This window comes from Schistocerca piceifrons, chromosome X (genome assembly GCF_021461385.2).
Source record: "Schistocerca piceifrons isolate TAMUIC-IGC-003096 chromosome X, iqSchPice1.1, whole genome shotgun sequence".
In the NCBI taxonomy this organism is placed as follows: domain Eukaryota; kingdom Metazoa; phylum Arthropoda; class Insecta; order Orthoptera; family Acrididae; genus Schistocerca; species Schistocerca piceifrons.
This window is the reverse complement of record NC_060149.1, coordinates 438,375,970-438,396,128: the sequence shown is the minus strand read 5'-3', so window position 1 is coordinate 438,396,128 and position 20,159 is coordinate 438,375,970. Positions and strand designations below refer to the sequence as shown.

Below are 20,159 nucleotides of genomic sequence, written 5' to 3'. Positions count from 1 at the left end.
TACGAAGCAGAAGCTCGGATTGGGAAAGGATGGGGGAAAATTGGCCGTTTTCTATCAAAGGAACGTCCTGGAATTCATCTTGAGCGATATAGGTAAATCACGGAATACCTAAATCTCGATGACAGAACGGAGATCTGAACCGTCGTTTTCCCGAAAGCGAGTCCAGGGTCTCATTACTGCGCATGCTCGAATGACAACTTTAGGCAACGAATAGAAATCGGGATGACTGTACGAGAAACTGACTTCTCCTTGTTCGCAGCAAGAGCACAATATTTTAACAACTGCTCATATCGGTCATTTGAAACAGCCTGAAATTTCCATGGTACACTGGCTTACCAGTGTAGATAAAGACATTCAACAATATCTATGTGTGCAAATATGAAGCTAATACGAGATATGAAATTTCAATCCACAGTAATCTGTGGTGGCAAATGCTCGTTTAACATCAGCGCCGAGAGGACAAAAAAAAAGGGGGGGGGGAATTCATGGATGAAGGAAGTTATATTTAAATGAGAATAACTCACTCTGACGCTAAGCCTGTCCTTATTTATTTTCTAATATAGTTGATGCGCAACTGCATTCAAATATATTCGAGGATTTTTTCATCCTACACTCTGGTGAACTCGACAAAAATTAATGTATTCATTCCAGTGAACCGGAGAGTCACCTTAAAGTGACTTATTAAGTCCAGAGTTATCTAGCGAGGGATTTGAGTGTCTGGCAGCTGGACATGACAGAAGAAAGAGCGGCTAATTAGGTTCACAGAATTTCAACTCCCAAGTTTTTCTCAACGCGGACCTTCCTTTTAAATGTAATCTGTTTTCCACTTTCACTTGCTTCTCTACTTTAACCGACAAATCGATGTACAATACAATTGCCGAAGTGACACTTGATTTACTAGTACCAATCTGGTCTAAGACTGACTTGCATTAGTGCATATACTCTGTCGCAAATAGTAGTCATAAGATAATTATTTCATGAAAAACTTGAATTGTTTGACTAACTTCGTAAGTGCCTGAATGAATATTTACCTATTGTTTACTTTGTAAACTTCTTACTGAAATATCATGCATTGCATATATTAATGGAAATAGTTTACCTTTGCTCCATCTGCAATAACAAAAAAATGGCTCTGAGCACTATGGGATTTAACATCTGTGGTCATCAGTCCCCTAGAACTTAGAACTACTTAAACCTAACTAACCTAAGGACATCACACACATCCATGCCCGAGGCAGGATTCGAACCTGCGACCGTAGCAGTCGCGCGGCTCCGGACTGAGCGCCTAGAACCTCTAGACCACCGCGGCCGGCTCTGCAATAACAGCCCCAACTTTCTGCATTTGGCTTTTCATCTTAATGATGAAATTTCTTATTGGTTTTTAGTCTGCTCTCCTTGCACGATAGATCCTGTAAATAAATTTTCTTCCATTTCTGGGATCGTGAGTGGACGAGTCTGGTGGAATGCCAGAGTTCCACTACTCTTTATTGCCTCGAGTGGAGAAAGGTATGAATACCTCCTTTAAAAAGCTAGATTTCGGCGAATTTGACTATAATGGTGCTGCCGTCACGGGGAGTTAAACCACGGTCACAAAAGAAGCTCTACTGCCCGTTTATGTTTCGTCAATGGTGGAGTGATTGAAAAGGCTGTTGTAGGATTCCCCCGTTCCTGCATAATCGTATCAAGTCACGTCGCCTGACAATCCGGGAACACAACTCCCACCGTATCGATGTTGAGATTTGTGTTCGCAAAATTCTCTAGCACTAAAAAGCTAGGCTAATTTAAAATGTGGCAGCCGTAGTAGATTGAATTGGAATGACAATGAGGCGTGGAGCGAGGAGGGAGGGCGCGTGGGAAGCGAGGTGCGGTACCGTCAGCTAACGGTCACGGCCGCTGCCCAGCGCCGCCGCCTGCCACAGCCACCACCTCCAAAAAACACTGCTCGAGTCGCGCGTGGCGAGGACAAGAATGTAAGGCTCAAGACATAGAGCAAGTGTACTAGTGGGAAATGAGACACGAAGACCTGTGAAGAAGGGACACGGTAACAAAGAAGTTGCATTGAACACTGATAGATGGTAATATGGATAATGATTCAGTGTCTTCTGTGGGCGGTGCTGGAATGACGTACCGAGCATGAAAATACTGATACCATGACAACTGGATCTGACTCACAACGCGAATGCTGTACGATATCTGATCAAAAGTATGTGGACACCTATTAGTGGACACGAATATGGGATGAGCCCACTCTTCGCCTTTATGAGGGCTTCAGATCTGCCGGGGACGCTTTCACTGAGGTGTCTGAATGTGTATTTAGGAATGGCAGCCCATTCTTTGTCAAGAGCTGAGGCCAGAGAAGGTAGTGATGTTGGTCACTAGGGTCATGGTAGCAGCATAGCTGCATGGAACACCAATAGATGGCGACAGGGATAATGACTCACACTGCCTTCTATGGACGGTCCAGGAACGACGTACCGAGCGTGAAATTGCTGATCTCATTTGACTCGCTACGTGAACACTGTACAAATTTCTTTTTTTGTAAGCGCAATAAGGCGGAACATCCTATCTTCCAAAAACACGTAAATATCGTGACATTCGCCATACTGTAACCTTTCTATGGGAGTGTCACAAGGCATAGCCTTATTCATCACTCCGAACCAGCTAGGACCATGAGAAACAGCTAGATGATGGGCTACGACCAAGTGTCATCGCAAGGTTTCGTGCCTCAACTCATTACCGTGCAGACTGCCTGAGATGGTGTAGCTTAAGACAACTTGAGTGGTGAGTGGCAGAAACGAGGGCACTTTGTCTTGAAACCAGGTATGATCGTAGTGCGGCGCCTACCGGGGATCTGTGAGGCAGTGACGTACAGGACAAGCTCTGTGTATGAGGGTGCGGAGAGCCCTAAGATACACTGATCGTACGTATCTGTCGCTTGGTGAAGGAAAGCTAAAAATGCGGGATATATTCAGAACATCTACCCCCCCCCCCCCCCCCATTTTGTTGATGTCCCTACTACAACGCCATAGAAATGCACTCTTCTCACGTTGGTCAGAGCCCTCTGCCAGATGTTCGTAAAGTTCTCTGTTAGTACGATCAGCATTCCATCATTAAGCATGCGTTAGAGGCAACACCTGAAAGTAGTGTAAGATCTAATCTCCTAATCTATTATTCGACACCTCTACGATCTTCTCCATGCGCTGTTGCAGCACAGCGTTTTACCTATTTGAGGCTATACAAACACTAAAATTGTTCGACGCAATTCGTCTGACGACTCCGTAATTATCATACGCCATGTACCACCTGCACATTATGTGAAGAGAACTTAATGTCGGACCATTGCTTCATGCCGTGAAGTTTTCTGTTCTCCACTAGTGTATCACAACACTGCACTGCACTGCAGTGAAACTCCAAACGAGAGCAGCTCAGTGGAAAGAAACGTCTTTTAATAGGATTATACTAAATTTCAATTTCAAGCAGTGGTTGGGAAGGGAGTAAGACAGGGTTGTAGCCTCTCCCCGATGTTGTTCAATCTGTATATTGAGCAAGCAGTAAAGGAAACAAAAGAAAAATTCTTAGTAGGTATTAAAATTCATGGAGAAGAAATAAAAACTTTGAGGTTCGCCGATGACATTGTAATTCTGTCAGAGACAGCAAAGGACTTGGAAGAGCAGTTGAATGGAATGGACAGTGTCTTGAAAGGAGGATATAAGATGAACATCAACAAAAGCAAAACAAGGATAATGGAATGTAGTCTAATTAAGTCGGGTGATGCTGAGGGAATTAGATTAGGAAATGAGGCACTTAAAGTAGTAAAGGAGTTTTGCTATTTGGGGAGCAAAATAACTGATGATGGTCGAAGTAGAGAGGATATAAAATGCAGGCTGGCAATGGCAAGGAAAGCGTTTGTGAAGAAGAGAAATTTATTAACATCCAGTATTGATTTAAGTGTCAGGAAGTCATTTCTGAAAGTATTCGTATGGAGTGTAGCCATGTATGGAAGTGAAACATGGACGATAAATAGTTTGGACAAGAAGAGAATAGAAGCTTTCGAAATGTGGTGCTACAGAAGAATGCTGAAGATTAGATGGGTAGATCACATAACTAATGAGGAAGTATTGAATAGGATTGGGGAGAAGAGAAGTTTGTGGCACAACTTGACCAGAAGAAGGGATCGGTTGGTAGGACATGTTCTGAGGCATCAAGGGATCACCAATTTAGTATTGGAGGGCAGCGTGGAGGGTAAAAATCGTAGAGGGAGACCAAGAGATGAATACACTAAGCAGATTCAGAAGGATGTAGGTTGCAGTAGGTACTGGAAGATGAAAAAGCTTGCACAGGATAGAGTAGCATGGAGAGCTGCATCAAACCAGTCTCAGGACTGAAGACCACAACAACAACAACTAAATTTCAAACAATTACTTCAATGTTAATACAGGAATGGAACGTCATATCTGGCGGAAAGAAGTTATCTGCAATTCCCCGAATAATGCACATACGTTTCTACCTTTAATTTGTATCTGTAAATGTCATTTGGGGTGATTGGTTTTTGAGTTTGAATCGCTTACTCATCCTAAGTTTTCCACTCGAGCGAGGAGCAACGCCCGCAGTCTTCCTTTAAATCCGAAACTTAGTTTCTTTCGCCTTGCTTCAGCCACATGGTGTATACATGGACAAAGATAATTTTTTATAACAGGTTGATGAAAATATTATTATTCTCAGAGGCTTTCAACGGAAGACTACTACAGATAACACGCGACCGTACCGTCACATCAGAGTATCTATCAATCGGAGTTTAAAGAGAGTGATAAAAACTGCAGAAAATATGTTGGTCCAATGCAATAAATTTAATATTTTATTTATGGCTGTAATGTTCAACAACTATAGTATATATTTCAGAATAAAATTCAGTCGTCAGTTGCAAATATATTTTTATTTCGCTTTACCGGTTTCAGCAAATTGATTAGTCTGCTAAACCAGTACTAAGCTTCTGAAGATGGCAAATTAATTTGCTGAAACTGGAAAAGCATAGTAAGAATATATTAGCAGCTGACATCTAAACTCTATTCTGAAATACACTCAAGGAAAAATATCACGACACCTAAAAATAATTAATGTGGGGCAATGAAATTTTGGGAATATATTTAAGTGATTAACATTGCAAGATCACAGGTTAATGTAAGCGCGAGATTAACAATTGCTGGTACATTAGTAACCGGTGTAATCGCCAGAATGTTGAATGCAAACGTGCATGCGTTGTGTTGTATAAGTGCTGGGTGTCAGTTTGTGGGATGGACTTCAATGCCTGTTGCACATGGTCGGTCAGTACAAGGTCGGTTAATGTTTGTGGATGACGCTGGAGTTATCGTTCGATGATCTCTCATACGTGCTCGATTGCAGACAGAAATGGTGATCGAATACACCAAGGCAACATGTCGACACTCTGTAGAGCATGTTGGGTTACAACAGCGGTATGTGGGCGAGCTTTATCCTGTTGGAAAACACCCCCTGGGGTACTGTTCAAATGGCTCTGAGCACTATGGGACTTAACAGCTGAGGTCATCAGTCCCCTAGAACTTAGAACTACTTAAACCTAACTAACCTAAGGACATCACACACATCCATGCCCGAGGCAGGATTCGAACCTGCGACCGTAGCGGTCGTGCGGTTCCAGACTGAAGCGCCTAGAACACGCCTACCAACTTTCGTTTATGTCGCACAACTCCTTACAGGTATTGTGATTGTTTTTTTCCATCAGTGTAAAAAAATTAACATCTTTGTTGGGGTAGCAACTCAAAAGATGTCAGCCGAATTTGTGAGTGAAGGAGATACGCAAGGAGTGCGCGCATCTCCTTCGTAACCGCAACGACTTTGTATTCAGGCCGAGCGCTCGAGGGGAGATTGTACACTAGACATGCGTGCTCTCGTCTCCTCTCTGGACCAAGTTTACGCACTGTCAGCGACGAGCCTGAGGTCGCCTGCCACCCAGTACAGAGATCTCCACTATATTAAAGCCGACTCTGTGGACTTGGAACTCTGCATGTAACAGCGCGAAACACAACGTACATCGTAGATATGTTTACAGGGTTTGAGCTAGTAAACTACAGGGAAGTATGCGGTAACTCTGGTCTGAATTCCTTGTTGATAAGTAGTGCATTGGTCTGAAGACTCTTCGTAGTTTTTTTCAGATAACTTTTTGCGGTAGAAATGTAGAGACTACAGTAGCTCCGAAGACCGAACTCTTGTTCTTTGGCTACCAGGAGAATCTTCCTTTCGATCATTTCTATCCCACGATGTTTTTTCCTGGTCATGCGCTATAGCCACACTCTCTTGGTAACAGCGAGCAATCGCCGGTCGACTACTTACATAGCGGAAAAATTCCGCGTACTACCCGCATATTTAGCCACATTCAAATCACGATTGGGTACGCGCCAGTATCTCGTACACAGTGTTCTCGCGACTGCTTCAGCAAACGTTGATATATGTTGCGGGTTGTTAACGCTGTTTATTCGAATATGCCTTTTAAAATACTCGACCTTCAAATGAGTATAGAATACATGTGGAACACTAATTACATTTACGTCGATACCTAAGCTGAAAAGGTGAACGGTATTTAACTGACATAAACCCAGAGAAGAATACGTCGTTCCATTAGATGGAAATTTTTAAGGTAGAACCGAATCCGAGGCTCAATATTTTTCTTAATTACAGATACTTTAGCAAAATAATAAGAGTTTTTAATGACGTCGAAAGAAAAACAGACGAAAAGCCTTTTCAGTGTGTATTTGTAACCTGACTACATAACGTGCAGACTAATATTTGATTCAGGATTTCAAAGTGTTTCAGTATGTGATAAGAGTGGAATATTAATGACGTTGAAGATTTTCATGTGTATTTCAAGGATAGTTTGATAATACAAATTTACTTCATTTCAGTTTACTACATCATCTATATACTCACATGTATATACTTCAAATGTTAGCTCAAATCTAGCTGTAAATCAATGCACTTGTATGAAAAGTAAGATTTAGAAAACCGATGTGACTATTTTACATAGTCATGCGTATTACTCGTACAGTACTTATGTTGAAACTGGAATAATTTGAGAACAGTTTCCTCGATGTTACTATTTAAATGGCAAAAATCAACAAAGGAGATATAAAACTAAGTTCGGTATTTTTGGTGGTGAGTCTTATAACTATTATATTTCTGCTGGGTACAATTCAGAAGACTGATACCTAGCCATCCACTGTTTAATAAACCATGAATTCGAGGAATGGCAATTTCTTTTCATATTATGTATATGGTAAATGATTCTATAATCTGAGCAAAAGTTAAATGAAGTTGTATTTACTTAACTGGAGAGACTGTCTCACGGCAATATTACAGATTTCCGACTAACCTTGCCTGATTGTTTTATACATAAATACTCTAACGAAGCAACAGCATTGCCTTAGAACGCTGGTCGAAGAGCGATACTTCATAACCTGTAGTGTGGTTGACGCATATAAACAAACTGAAATAGGACATGAATCAACTGTATCATTGGAAAACCTATTTGCAGGTAAAAAATCATATCTTAAGTAAATGCCAATCCTTGAAGGGCGTTGCTATCATTTTAATAATTTTAGAATAGTATCTGATATGTGATCTTTATGAAATATGACTTACGTACATGTGCAAAGATAATTATTACGCTGGATAATGTATCATTATTGCTTATTCCAGAGCAAAGATCGTAGTGACAAACAAAAAGAATTTATCTACGTGAATATGTAATTTCTAGTAACTATCTTGCGGACGTAGATTAAGCTGAATTTTAGAAGTTATTTAAAAAGATAGAGGCACGCAGTACACTTGATTTTGAAATTCTAGTCTTTTTTATTATAATCTTCCCGAACACGAAAACCTATACTCCCTGCAGAGCTATGGTAGTATGGTAGTTACAATAAAGAAATTAATTTCCTGCGACGGTTGTATTCTCGCGTTTTCCTAAAATTTGTGATTAGACTGAAACAACACATGAATGTCGCTCTAGTCACAAAAGGGTAACTTGATCCATGCTGTGCTTCCCATAATATTGATATCGTAAGTACACGAAAAAAGTCCATGTTCCTATCTTCACTTTTAATCTATTGTTAGGAACTATGCAGAGACTGAAATTTCAAGTTTTTAACGTTATAGAAAGCAATTTTACAGATCTGATTACACATGTACTAGTTTGAATATAGTGAGAATGTTCCAATAAACCGTATATAAGCTGGTTAGCAGCATGTATGGCTCAGAGGGAGACCGAACGGGTGTCAAACTACAGTAGTATGGATAACAATTATTTCATTAATGCCAGTTTACTTGTCTTTCATACATGGTAGTGATGTGCGTGGAGAATCTGCTACAGCTCAGATTCTACGTGAAACTCTAACCCCCCCCCCCTCCCAGTCCATCACTGTAACTACCTGCATGAGAAATTCCTGAAAGTAGAAGAAGCCAAAGCCATATCAGCTCCAGTAGGACCATGACTATTAAAACACTGTGGAATTCAGAATTAAGTACGGACTAATGATAGCTCCTATTAATAATGAATGAATTATGGTTATGGATATTTTTCTCTACTACTGAGGTAGAGTTCGCACACAGTCCGCAATCGCACAAGATGCGTCTGAAAAATTCGGTGAATGGTCTCTGAAAATAAGGGAAACAAGGGTTACAAATACGGTTAGTAGCCTTCAAAGTAATCGCCATTAGGCACAACACGCTTCTGACATCGGTTCTAAAGCTGCTGGAAACTGCCAGCAAACTAATCTTCTGGAATTACTAGAAGCAATGTGGCCACACGTTGTTAGATATTCGCATCATTACAGGAGATGAGACCGATGCTACGAATAGGATCCGGAGACCAATCGACAGTCAACGGAATGGTGTACATTGTCTTCCCCGCCTCCCTCGGATATAAATTCATGAGTGATCAAGCCCTTGCTGTCGAAAATGGGGAGGATCATCGTCTTAATCTTGGATTTTATCAGCCGAATTTTTTGGGAGGTGCGAAAGACTATGAACACCATGCCACTAACTGTTTCTTGGTCTCCGAATCGTGTTGGTAGCGCCAGCTCCGATCTCCTGTAATGAGGCGCGTATCCGACAACGCATGTCCACGGTGCTTCGAGCGATTCTACAAGAAGAGTCTACTGATAGTTTCCAACAGCCTTTGTACCTAATGATGATTGCTCTGAAGGCCAGTAGGCGTATTTTGTTTGTAACACTTGTTTCCTTTATTTTCTGAGACCATTCACCGATTTTTTCAGACGTGCCTTGTAGTTTCTAGTGTAATAACCTATACTTCTGGAGACTGTCCACCCGTGCAAAGGCACGACGAACGTTGGTACAGGTTGACAATTATAGAACTATATGAAATAAAACCGGCATAACTTCTGACCGGTTTGCTTTAGGACGTTCAAACTGCACGGTTGGCAGCAGGGAGTGATGCGAGTAAGTACGTGAATGCATCGTTTTGTTTAGAGACGAAACCCACTTTCATTTTGATGGGTTCGTCAATAAGCAAAATTGGCGCATTTGGGGGACTAAGAATCCGCATTTCGCGATCGAGAATCTCTTCACCCTCAACGGGTGCAGTGTGCAGTGTGCATTGTGCATTGTCCGGACACGATGTGCGATATTCCTCGATAGCACGGTGACTACCGAATGATACGTGAAGGTTTTGGAAGATGATTTCATCTCCATTATCCAAAGTGACCCTGACTTCGACAAGATGTGGTTCATGCAAGACGGAGCTCGACCCCATCGAAGCAGTAGAGTGTTTGATGTCCTGGAGGAGCACTTTAGGGACCGCATTCTGGCTCTGGGGTACACAGAGGCCACTGGAATGGGCCTCGATTGACCGCCATATTCTCCGTATCTGAACACATGCGACTCCTTTTCGTTGTGCTATATTAAAGATGAGGTGTACAGCAGTAACTCCAAAACCATTGCTGAGCTGAAAACAGCCATTCAGGAGATCATCCACAGCATCGATGTTCCGACACTTCAGTGGATCATGCAGAATTTCACTATTCGTCTGCGTCACATCATCGCCAAAGATGGCACGCATTTCGAACATGTCATAACCTAAATCCGAATGTCTGTAGTGACGCTTACATGTTGAATAAAGTGTGTGCACTGTGTAGTTTGTAAATAATTTACTTTTGTTTTCATATAGTTCAATAATTGTCACCCTGTATGAATGCAAAGCTAGAGACGGTACCGTCGGGGTTGTTGGTGCCCTGGGGCGCGCCCTCCTCGGAGCCCGCGCTGCCGGGCGAGGCGAGCGACTGCCCCTGCGCCAGCCCCAGACCCAGCTGCTCGGCCAGCTCCGCGTGGTCCTGCTGGTGGATGTACTCGAAGATGCTGCTGCCCGTCATCTCCACCTGCAAAACAACACACCGCAGCCTTAGGGAACACTCGCACACTTACACAACAGCGACATCGCTTGCTCCGGCGCTGTCATTGTCGAGGAATCTCACGGAAGAGTATTTGACAAATGTAGCGTTTCTGTAAAGAAAATCGCATGCGAGCCGTTAGTGCGGCGTACCACACAGGGCTATTTTGTTAAGTGGAGACAGGTGCAGAAAACAATTCATGAGATGATAAAGAGCAGAAAATGTTATGTGGATGTTTCCAAGTCGGCCTGAGTGGCCGAGCGGTTCTAGGCGCCTCAGTCCGGAACCGCGCGACTGCTACGGTCGCAGGTTCGAATCCTGCCTCGGGGATGGATGTGTGTGTGTCCTTAGGTTAGTTAGGTTTAAGTAGTTCTAAGTTCTAGAGGACTGATGACCTTAGATATTAAGTCTCATAGTGCTCAGAGCCATTCGAACCATTTGATGTTTCCAAGTTGAAGATATTAGATCTTTGACAGTGTAGGTTTCAATAACTGAAATCACACATAAGAACAATACAGACAAGTGGGAACGTTCTGTCTGTACTGGTGTTTTAGCACCACTAGACATCAGGGAAGTTAGGGTCACCCGCAGAAAGTCCAGATGTTCAAATGTTCAAATGTGTGTGAAATCTTACAGGACTTAACTGCTAAGGTCATCAATCCCTAAGCTTACACACTACTTAACCTAAATTATCCTAAGGACAAACACACACACCCATACCCGAGGGAGGACTCGAACCTCCGCTGGGACCAGCCGCACAGTCCATGACTGCAGCGCCCTAGACCGCTCGGCTAATCCCGCGCAGCAAGTCCAGATGTACCTCGCCTGTGAGGATGACTGGTCCCACTTGGCGATCGCCAATAATCGCCTCCCACACAATGAGACGGAACTGGTGTTAATGGCTCGCTACCACCATACCGTGGGGATTTGCCGTAGCCCAAAGGTGGGTGCTTTGAAGGTTAACTATATCCCCCCCCCCCCCCCCCACTCTTAAAGGTAATCTCATCTGTGAATAAGATGGATGACAGAAATCCCTCCACCGTGGTGACCTGTCCAACGAACCAATGAGTAAACCATGTCCACGGATGCACGTCACTAGGTAATAAAGCCTGAACGCATTGCAGGTGGTACGGATAGTGACAGTCGTCGTGGTGGATGTTACACATGACCGTCTGGCTTATCCCGTTCTGCCCTCATGCTGTTACAGTGCTCGCTGTCAGAGATGTTTTATTTCCACTTTCAAGTGTTTATCCCCTTGAACGCATTTCCGGGCGTATATCGAAATGAAATGTTCTGCTACTTAAACTCTCAGCAATCGTTTCCTGTAGTTTGTCACCATTTAGCAAAATCACACTGTACAGTATTTCCACAACAAGTCCTTGTCAAGTAGGTATAACAGAAGGTATAGAACGAGTTCAGAGATGAGCTGCTAGGTTCGTAACAGGTATAGAACGGTCACTTTTGCTTAGTAGTTTTACGTAAGGAATGTTTCGAACTACGCATGCCTAAGATACCGGCAGCGATAAGGGCTGTACTACCTCGTTTACGACGCTGCCAACCTCAGCAAGCAACTGTGCGGTAGCCGTTACATACTTTATGTACTCAACTTTGTTTTATATTGTGCGGCCGCGCAGGATTAGCCGAGCGGTCTAAGGCGCTGCAGTCATGGACTGTGCGGCTGATCCCGGCGGAGGTTTGAGTCCTCCCTCGGGCATGGGTGTGTGTGTTTGTCCTTAGGATAATTTAGGTTAAGTAGTGTGTAAGCTTAGGGACTGATGACAAATGGTTCAAATGGTTCAAATGGCTCTGAACACTATGGGACTTAACTTCTAAGGTCATCAGTCCCCTAGAACTTAGAACTACTTAAACCTAACTAACCTAAGGACATGACACACATCCATGCCCGAGGCAGGATTCGAACCTGCGACCGTAGCGGTGACGTGGTTCCAAACTGAAGCGCTTAGAACTGCACGGCCACACCGGCCGGCTGGACTGATGACCTTAGCAGTTAAGTCCCATAAGATTTCACACACATTTAAACATTTGTATTGTGAGTTCTTGAGAATTTCTTTTCTTACTTTGAAATGAGTTAAGAGATAAATTCTCGTCCAACACGGTACTGGAGTACGACTTCCACGACGCCAAAAAGTGTTGGTGATCTATATGACTGTATGTCAATTTTGCTTTCACAGAGGCACAAATCACGGGTGTAGACTTCCATCCCTATGAGACGGAAAAGTTGCTTGTTCCTCCGCAACTCTCCTCGTCACATTGCAGTCTAAATTATCCTTTGTTTACGTTTGTGTCGAATGCTTCGTTTAAGTTTCCGCACTGTGAATACAGGGTGGGCAAAATAAAAATAATCCGGATAAATTTCACGCACCTTAAGGTAGGCAAACCAACTTAAATCATCCACCCTCACAGTAGATGATGCACGTTAGGTTACATGGTCAAGGTGCATGAAATATCGTCCAGCTTATTTCTGTTTTGTCAACCAGTCACCCCAGATGGCCTGGTTGCAGAAGATATAAGTTGGGTTGCCTGTTTTAAGGAGCATGAAATATTTTCCAGATCATTTTTAATTTCCCCATGCTGGATAATAATACGAAAGTGTAACAGAGAGGATGAGAGCTTAAATGGGGATCTTTTGAAGAAAGAGGACGCCGTTTTCACGAAACCCCGTCGGGTGACTTTAGAGTATCGGGTTCTAAGACAGCACAAAATTTCCGCTGCCACCACCACACATCTCGTGTAGGAATTGAGAGAATAAGCTATGAGATATTAGGGTGTGCACAGAGACAAAGGCGAGTGGAATAGCTCATAAAAACTGTTAATCCTGATGCGAAGTACTCCCGACCAAACGCCGACAGGTCAGGAAATAACCACGCGACGACATCAGAGGCCCCAGCACAGTTAGGGCCAGTGTACGAAAGACTTATACTTGTTGAAAGTGTTCTGGGATAATACAGAGCATATGTAACGGAAATAGTGTACAAATTCTAGGGTACTGCATTTGGAGTCCTAATTAAGAACGCATGACAAGTGACTCCGAACGTGTTCAAATACGCGTTGCTAGGTAGATAACTGATTGGTATAGTCAATACGACAATTTATTTATTTATGTAACAGAGATGCTCGGAGAATTTAAATAAAGATCTTTGGAAGAAAGGCGACGTTGTTTTCGAGAACCCTCTTTGCGTGGTGTTCATTGCCGCGAACGTTAGGCGTTTCTTTTTGTTTTTCTCTCTGGGTTTGGGTGAGGAAGGAAGGAAGATAAGGGGTTAAAGCACCGTTAATAAGGTTACGGAAATTTCGTTTGAGATGTACTTGTGCTCATTTTCTCGAAAGGGCTGCACGGGTTTTCCTAGAGACGGTGTCAGAAACAGTTCCATTGAAATAGCTGTATAGTCGACAGGAAGCCTAATAAGGAACCTGTAATAATGAAACTCAGGTTCCTTATAAATACGGTAAGAAGTGTATAAAATACACGGAATAAAAACAGATTGTCAGACACAAATGTGTGATTTAATAATGAAATACTGAAATTAGCAACAGTTGCGAGAAAACTACATTGCTCTGCAAAACTTAAGGGCGAGATAGATAAAGTAGCATAATATATTAACTACTCGATGGAAATGAATGAAAGTGCAGGCGCGTGTTGTCAGAAGTTTCCCAGTCGTGCACACGAAGTTGGACGTCATATGGCGCTAGTTCAGCGAGACAACAGCACCAAATGGCGCTGGCCTCGCAACGCGAGGCAGTTGAAGAGATGGGAAAAGACAGTGTGAATAAACTGGCGAATGGTTACGGTGCACTGAGGTGATTTCTTCATTACAACATGGCCCGGATACAACATCTGGATTACTTCACACGGGGAAGAATCATCGGTGAACTGGAAGAAGGGTGAACTGTGATGAGTGTAGCCCAGGATTTTGGTATTGCTCATAGCATTGTTTCTCATGCGTGGGGAGAGTTTCGGAACACAAGCACTGCTGCCGAAAGGAGAGAAGATGGTCGACCACCACGACCAACTACAGCAGCAGATGACGGCTACAATATGCAGCAGGCAAAAAGCGGGTGTAATGGGAACCGCATTTAACAGGACTGCAAGGTTCTCCACAGTGGTACGGCGACTACATGAGGGTGACCTCTTTGCCCGACGACCAATATATTATGTTGCGTTGACACTCGCACATCAGCCGCACCGTTTGCACTGAGGCTATGAGTATAGGCAATAGGGTCGCGTGCTGTTCTCGGGTGAGAGCAGATTCAGTCTGAGTAGCGATTCTGGACGGATCCCTATATGGCGAGAGGTGGGAACAACGCAATGCATCGAGGAACATTGTTGAACATATTCGTTTTGGTGGTCTAGATGTTATGGTTTGGGGAAGCATTATGTTCCATGGGCATGTGCTGTTGTTGTGGTCTTCAGTCCAGAGACTGGTTTGAAGCAGCTCTCCATGCTACTCTATCCTGTGGAAGCTTCTTCATTTCATAGTAACTACTACACTCGATATGCTTCTGACTCTGTTTAGTGTATTCGTCTCTTGGCCTCCCTCTACGATTTTTATCGTTCACGCTGCCCTCCAATACTAAATTGGTGATCCCTTGATGCCTCAGAACATGTCCTACCAACCGATCCCTTCTTCTAGACAAGTTGTGCCACAAACTCCTGTTTTCCCCAGTCCTATTCAGTACCACATCATTAGTTACATGATCTATCCATCTAATCTTCAGCATTCTTCTGTAGCACCACATTTCGAAAGCTTCTATTCTTTTCTTGTCTAAAGTATTTATCGTCCACGTTTCGCATCCATACATGGCTACACCCCATACAAATACTTTCAGAAACGACTTCCTGACACTTAAATCTATACTCTATGTTAACAAGTTTCTCTTCTTCAGAAACGCTTTCCTTTCCATTGCCAGTCTACATTTTATATCCTCCCTACTTCGGCCATCATCAGTTATTTTGCTCCCCAAATAGCAATAAGTGTCTCATTTCCTAATCTGCACTGTAGAGTGTTTACGCATGAGACTTAATTTTGCCATGAACGACTGAAGTTCATTTTTCGTGATCATGATGGACTGCCTGAATGTTCTATGTATTCAGTCAAGCTAGGAGAAGCAATCATTCTATCCTCATTTCCAAGAACACATAGTGAACAAAACAGCAACACAGCAATAATTCCCACTACATCCTCCTCATTCATGGCATATAATCAACATCAAACGTGGAAGCATTGACTGAAAATACATTCATGTTCAGAAAAAAAACCAGAACACCTTGAACGACTAGACATAAGACGTTCATATTCACAGGACACTTGCATCAGCATGTTATGGAGAAATGATTAGCATGGACCCTGATAACTTGTTCCATGCATGATGGCATCGACGCGTATTGTGTGTGAATAGCGTCCTGTGCTAATGCCATCCATGCTGTATTCACCTGGTTTCAATGTTTAGTTGTGGTGGTTGGCATCCCATTCTCTCATGCCAATAACGTGTCATCTTTCAGGCTCACTGATTTGACGGTACGGTTCGCTCATACGTTTGCGAGGCATCCTGCACGTCTATTCAAGTCACACTGATCCATTCCCTTCGGTTTATAGCTGCAACGAGAGCCGCAAGCACGTTTTACCGGCAGGTCGAGTTGCGCCGTGGTATCAGTCGCTGGCCGACATGGTTCAAACGATAATGATTTCTGCAGAACATACTAATGTGCATGTCCTGTGAATATGTACGTCTTATCTGTAGTCGTTCATTTTTTCTGAACATGAGTGTACGTAGCATTCACTTTCCGTATATCAACATTTTGTTTAAGGAGAAAATCTTTCTTGGAAGAACAGAAAATAGCGTACTTCCAGGCAATTTCTTATGTTCAAAATATCCACGGGTGTACTGCCGGTCTACAGTATCCAACGGGGACAATATTTCGGCGATCACACATGTCGCCATCATTAGGTGAACTGACGGACTACGGTGGCGCAACTTTTCAAATTTCTTCATGCTGCGGTACATCTCCTCCCCGTAAAGGTGTATGATATGATTCTTGAGTTTCTCCCGGCGTATTTGATAATCAAAATATCTACGGGTGTACTGCCGGTCTACAGTGTCCAACGGACACAATATTTAGGCGATCATACATGTCGCCATCATTACTATGGAGTAATGTACCCTTAGTGCTAGATCTATGTGTGGTACAGTTTTATGACAGTCATACTAAACCATGTATGATGGCCGAAATATTGTGCCCGTTGGACACTGTAGACCGGCGGTACAAAATTGTTCAAAAGGCTCTGAGCAACGTCTATGGTCATCAGTCCCCTAGAACTTAGAACTATTTAAACCTAACTAACCTAAGGACAGCACACAACATCCAGTCATCACGAGGCAGAGAAAATCCCTGACCCCGCCGGGAATCGAACCCGGGAACCCGGGCGTGGTAAGAGAGAACGCTACCGCACGACCACGAGCTGCGGACACCGGCGGTACACCCGTGGATATTTTGATTATCAAATACGCCGGGAAAAACTCAAGAATCACAATTTCTTATGTTTTCGAGTTTGAGTTTGTGGAAAACATCCTTAATGAATTAGGTGACATTTCTGAATTTACGCATTGGTAAAGAACTATGAAGTAATATACCCTTAGTGCTAGATCTATGTATGGTACAGTTTGATGACAGTCATACTAAACCATTTCCCTTAGATTAATCGTCGTGGATGCTTACTCATAATCGTCCATACAGTTCAGGGTCCAATGTAATGAAACTGGTCTGAAATTTTCTTGAACCATCGATGTTTGTGTAGCTTACGTAGTTCTTCACGTCACGGTTATACCGATGGATACCTTTTCTGCAACGTGTTTAAATTTAAATACACTGCCTGAGAAAAAATCATCCAGAAGATATGGTCCTATGTTAATGCAACTTCGTACACGCACACAACATCGGCAAATAATCAGATTATTACAAGTGGAATTCTCTGTGACAGGTAAAACGGCCGCTAGGGTGCATTAGTGATCATGGTGTTGTTACCACCAGGCCTGGTAGGCTATGTAAGGAGAGTTAATAGCGTCAGACGTTCAGTGATCATTTTATTTTTATTTATTTATTTATTTATTTATTGTTCCGTGGGACCACATTAAGGAGAAGTCTCCATGGTCATGGAACGAGTCAATACATGAAATTACAACACGATTGTAGAAACAGATAAAATGAAATATAAGAAACATATTCAGTTGTAGATTGTAGAAACAGATAAAATGAAATATAAGAAACATATTCAGGTGACACGTCGTTAGTTTAAATAAAGAAAATCAAGAATGTAACACTGGAATTTGCTTAATTTTTTAGCTCTTCCAGGAGCTCCTCGACAGAATAGAAGGAGTGAGCCATGAGGAAACTCTTCAGTTTAGACTTAAAAGCGTTTGGGCTACTGCTAAGATTTTTGAGTTCTTGTGGTAGCTTATTGAAAATGGATGCAGCAGATTACTGCACTCCTTTCTGCACAAGAGTCAAGGAAGTGCATTCCACATGCAGATTTGATTTCTGCCTAGTATTAACTGAGTGAAAGCTGCTAACTCTTGGGAATAAGCTAATATTGCTAACAACAAACGACATTAAAGAAAATATATACTGTGAGGGCAATGTCAAAGTTCCCAGACTATTGAATAGGGGTCGACAAGAGGTTTTCGAACTTACACCACACATAGCTCGAACAGCCCGTTTTTGAGCCAAAAATACCCTTTTTGAATCAGAAGAATTACCCCAAAAAATAATACCATATGACATAAGCGTATAAAAATATGCGAAGTAGACTACTTTTCGTGTTGAAATGTCACTTATTTCAGATACTGTTCTAATGGTAAATAAAGCGGCATTTAGTTTCTGAACAAGATCATGAACATGGCTTTCCACAACAGCTTACTATCTATCCGTACGCCTAGGAACTTGAACTGTTCCGTCTCGCTTATAACATGCCCATTCTGTCTGATTAAAATATCAGTGCTTGTTGAATTGTGAGTTAGAAACTGTAAAAACTGAGTCTTCCTGTGATTTAGCATCGAATTATTTTCCACAAGACACGAACTTATTTCATGAATTACATTATTTGATAATGTTTCAATATTACACACAAGATCCTTCACTACCAAGCTGGTGTCATCAGTAAACAGAAACATTTTTGAATCACATGTAATACTAGAAGGCATATCATTTATATAAATAAGAAACAGCAGTGACCCCAGCACCGATCCTTGGGGAACGCCCCATTTAACAGTGCCCCATTGGGACTGAACATCATTACCACTCTCAATATTGCGGAGAATTACCTTCTGCTTTCTGTTCTTAAAGTAAGAGGCGAACCAATTGTAAGCTACTCCCCTTACTCCATAATGTTCCAACTTCTGCAGTAATATTTTGTGGTCAACACAGTCAAACTCCTTCGTTAAATCAAAGAAAACACCTAACGTTCGCAACCTTTTATTTAATCCGTCCAAAACCTCACAGAGAAAAGAGACTACAGCATTTTCAGTTGTTAAGCCATTTCTAAAACCAAACTGTACATTTGATAGCAAATTATGTGAATTTAAATGCTGCAGTAACCTTGTATATACAACCCTCTCGGCCGGCCGGAGTGGCCGTGCGGTTCTAGGCGCTACAGTCTGGAACCGGGCTACTGCTACGGTCGCAGGTTCGAATCCTGCCTCGGGCATAGATGTGTGTGATGTCCTTAGGTTAGTTAGGTTTAATTAGTTCTAAGTTCTAGGCGACTGATGACCTCAGCAGTTGAGTCGCATAGTGCTCAGAGCCATTTGAACCATTTTGAACCAACCCTCTCGATAACTTTAGCAAACACCGATGGCATAGAAATAGGTCTATAATTATCAACATTATCCGTGTCTCCCTTTTTATAAAGTGGCTTCACTACCGAGTACTTTAATCGGTCAGGAAACCGACCACTCCTAAAGGAAAAGTTACAGATATGGCTAAGTACTGGGCCAACATACATGGAACAATACTACAGTATTCTTCTAGATACCCTGTCATATCCATGAGAGTTCTTGGTCTTTAGTGTGAAGGACCATGAGATGCCGCTTACTCGTGTGGGACAGCGTTATCAGCACCTGTCAGAATTTGAAAGGCGTCTCATTGTGAGTACCCATTTGGCCGGCTGGTAGAACCGTGCAGTTTTCAAATTTACCGGGCATTCGGATGCGGCAGTGGCTCGATATTGGACTGCATGGGAACGAGAGGGCAGGTGTACTCGTCGTTAAGGTTCCAGTCGACCACATCTGACCACCGCAATGGAGGATCATCGTATTGTGCACCAAGCACACACTAACAGCTTCACATCTGCTCCTGCGATCAAAGAACAAATAATGGACTCTCGGCCACATCATGTCTCATCCCGCACCATTGGTCTGAGACTAGCAGCAGCAGGACTATTAAATTACTGTCCCATGCATAAGATACAGTTAACACCAGACGTTTACATTTGGAATGGAGCCGTGACCGAGAAGCATGGACTTCTGATGAATGGCGTCGCATTGTGTTCAGCAGTGAATCGCAATCCAGTACTATTCCGGACGACCATCGTTTGTGAGTATGGCGGTGACCTGGGGAGAGGTCTATTTCTTCAATCTTTTTGGGGTGGGTTGGGAGGGCGGGGCCACAGCGGTGCTATTGTGGTGTTATAGTGCGGGGAGCCATTGAGTATG

General features: G+C 42.8%; 1 protein-coding gene across 1 annotated transcript in view; it reads right to left on the bottom strand.

The window, feature by feature from the left end:
• The window catches only part of LOC124721602 (protein trachealess-like), a 309,705-nt gene that overhangs the window by 103,874 nt on the left and 185,672 nt on the right, over nt 1-20,159 (bottom strand). Inside the window, exon 5 of the mRNA XM_047246653.1 lies at nt 10,259-10,421. Within this exon, the coding sequence (XP_047102609.1) occupies nt 10,259-10,421 (163 nt within the window). The remainder of the gene's footprint in view (nt 1-10,258; nt 10,422-20,159) is intronic.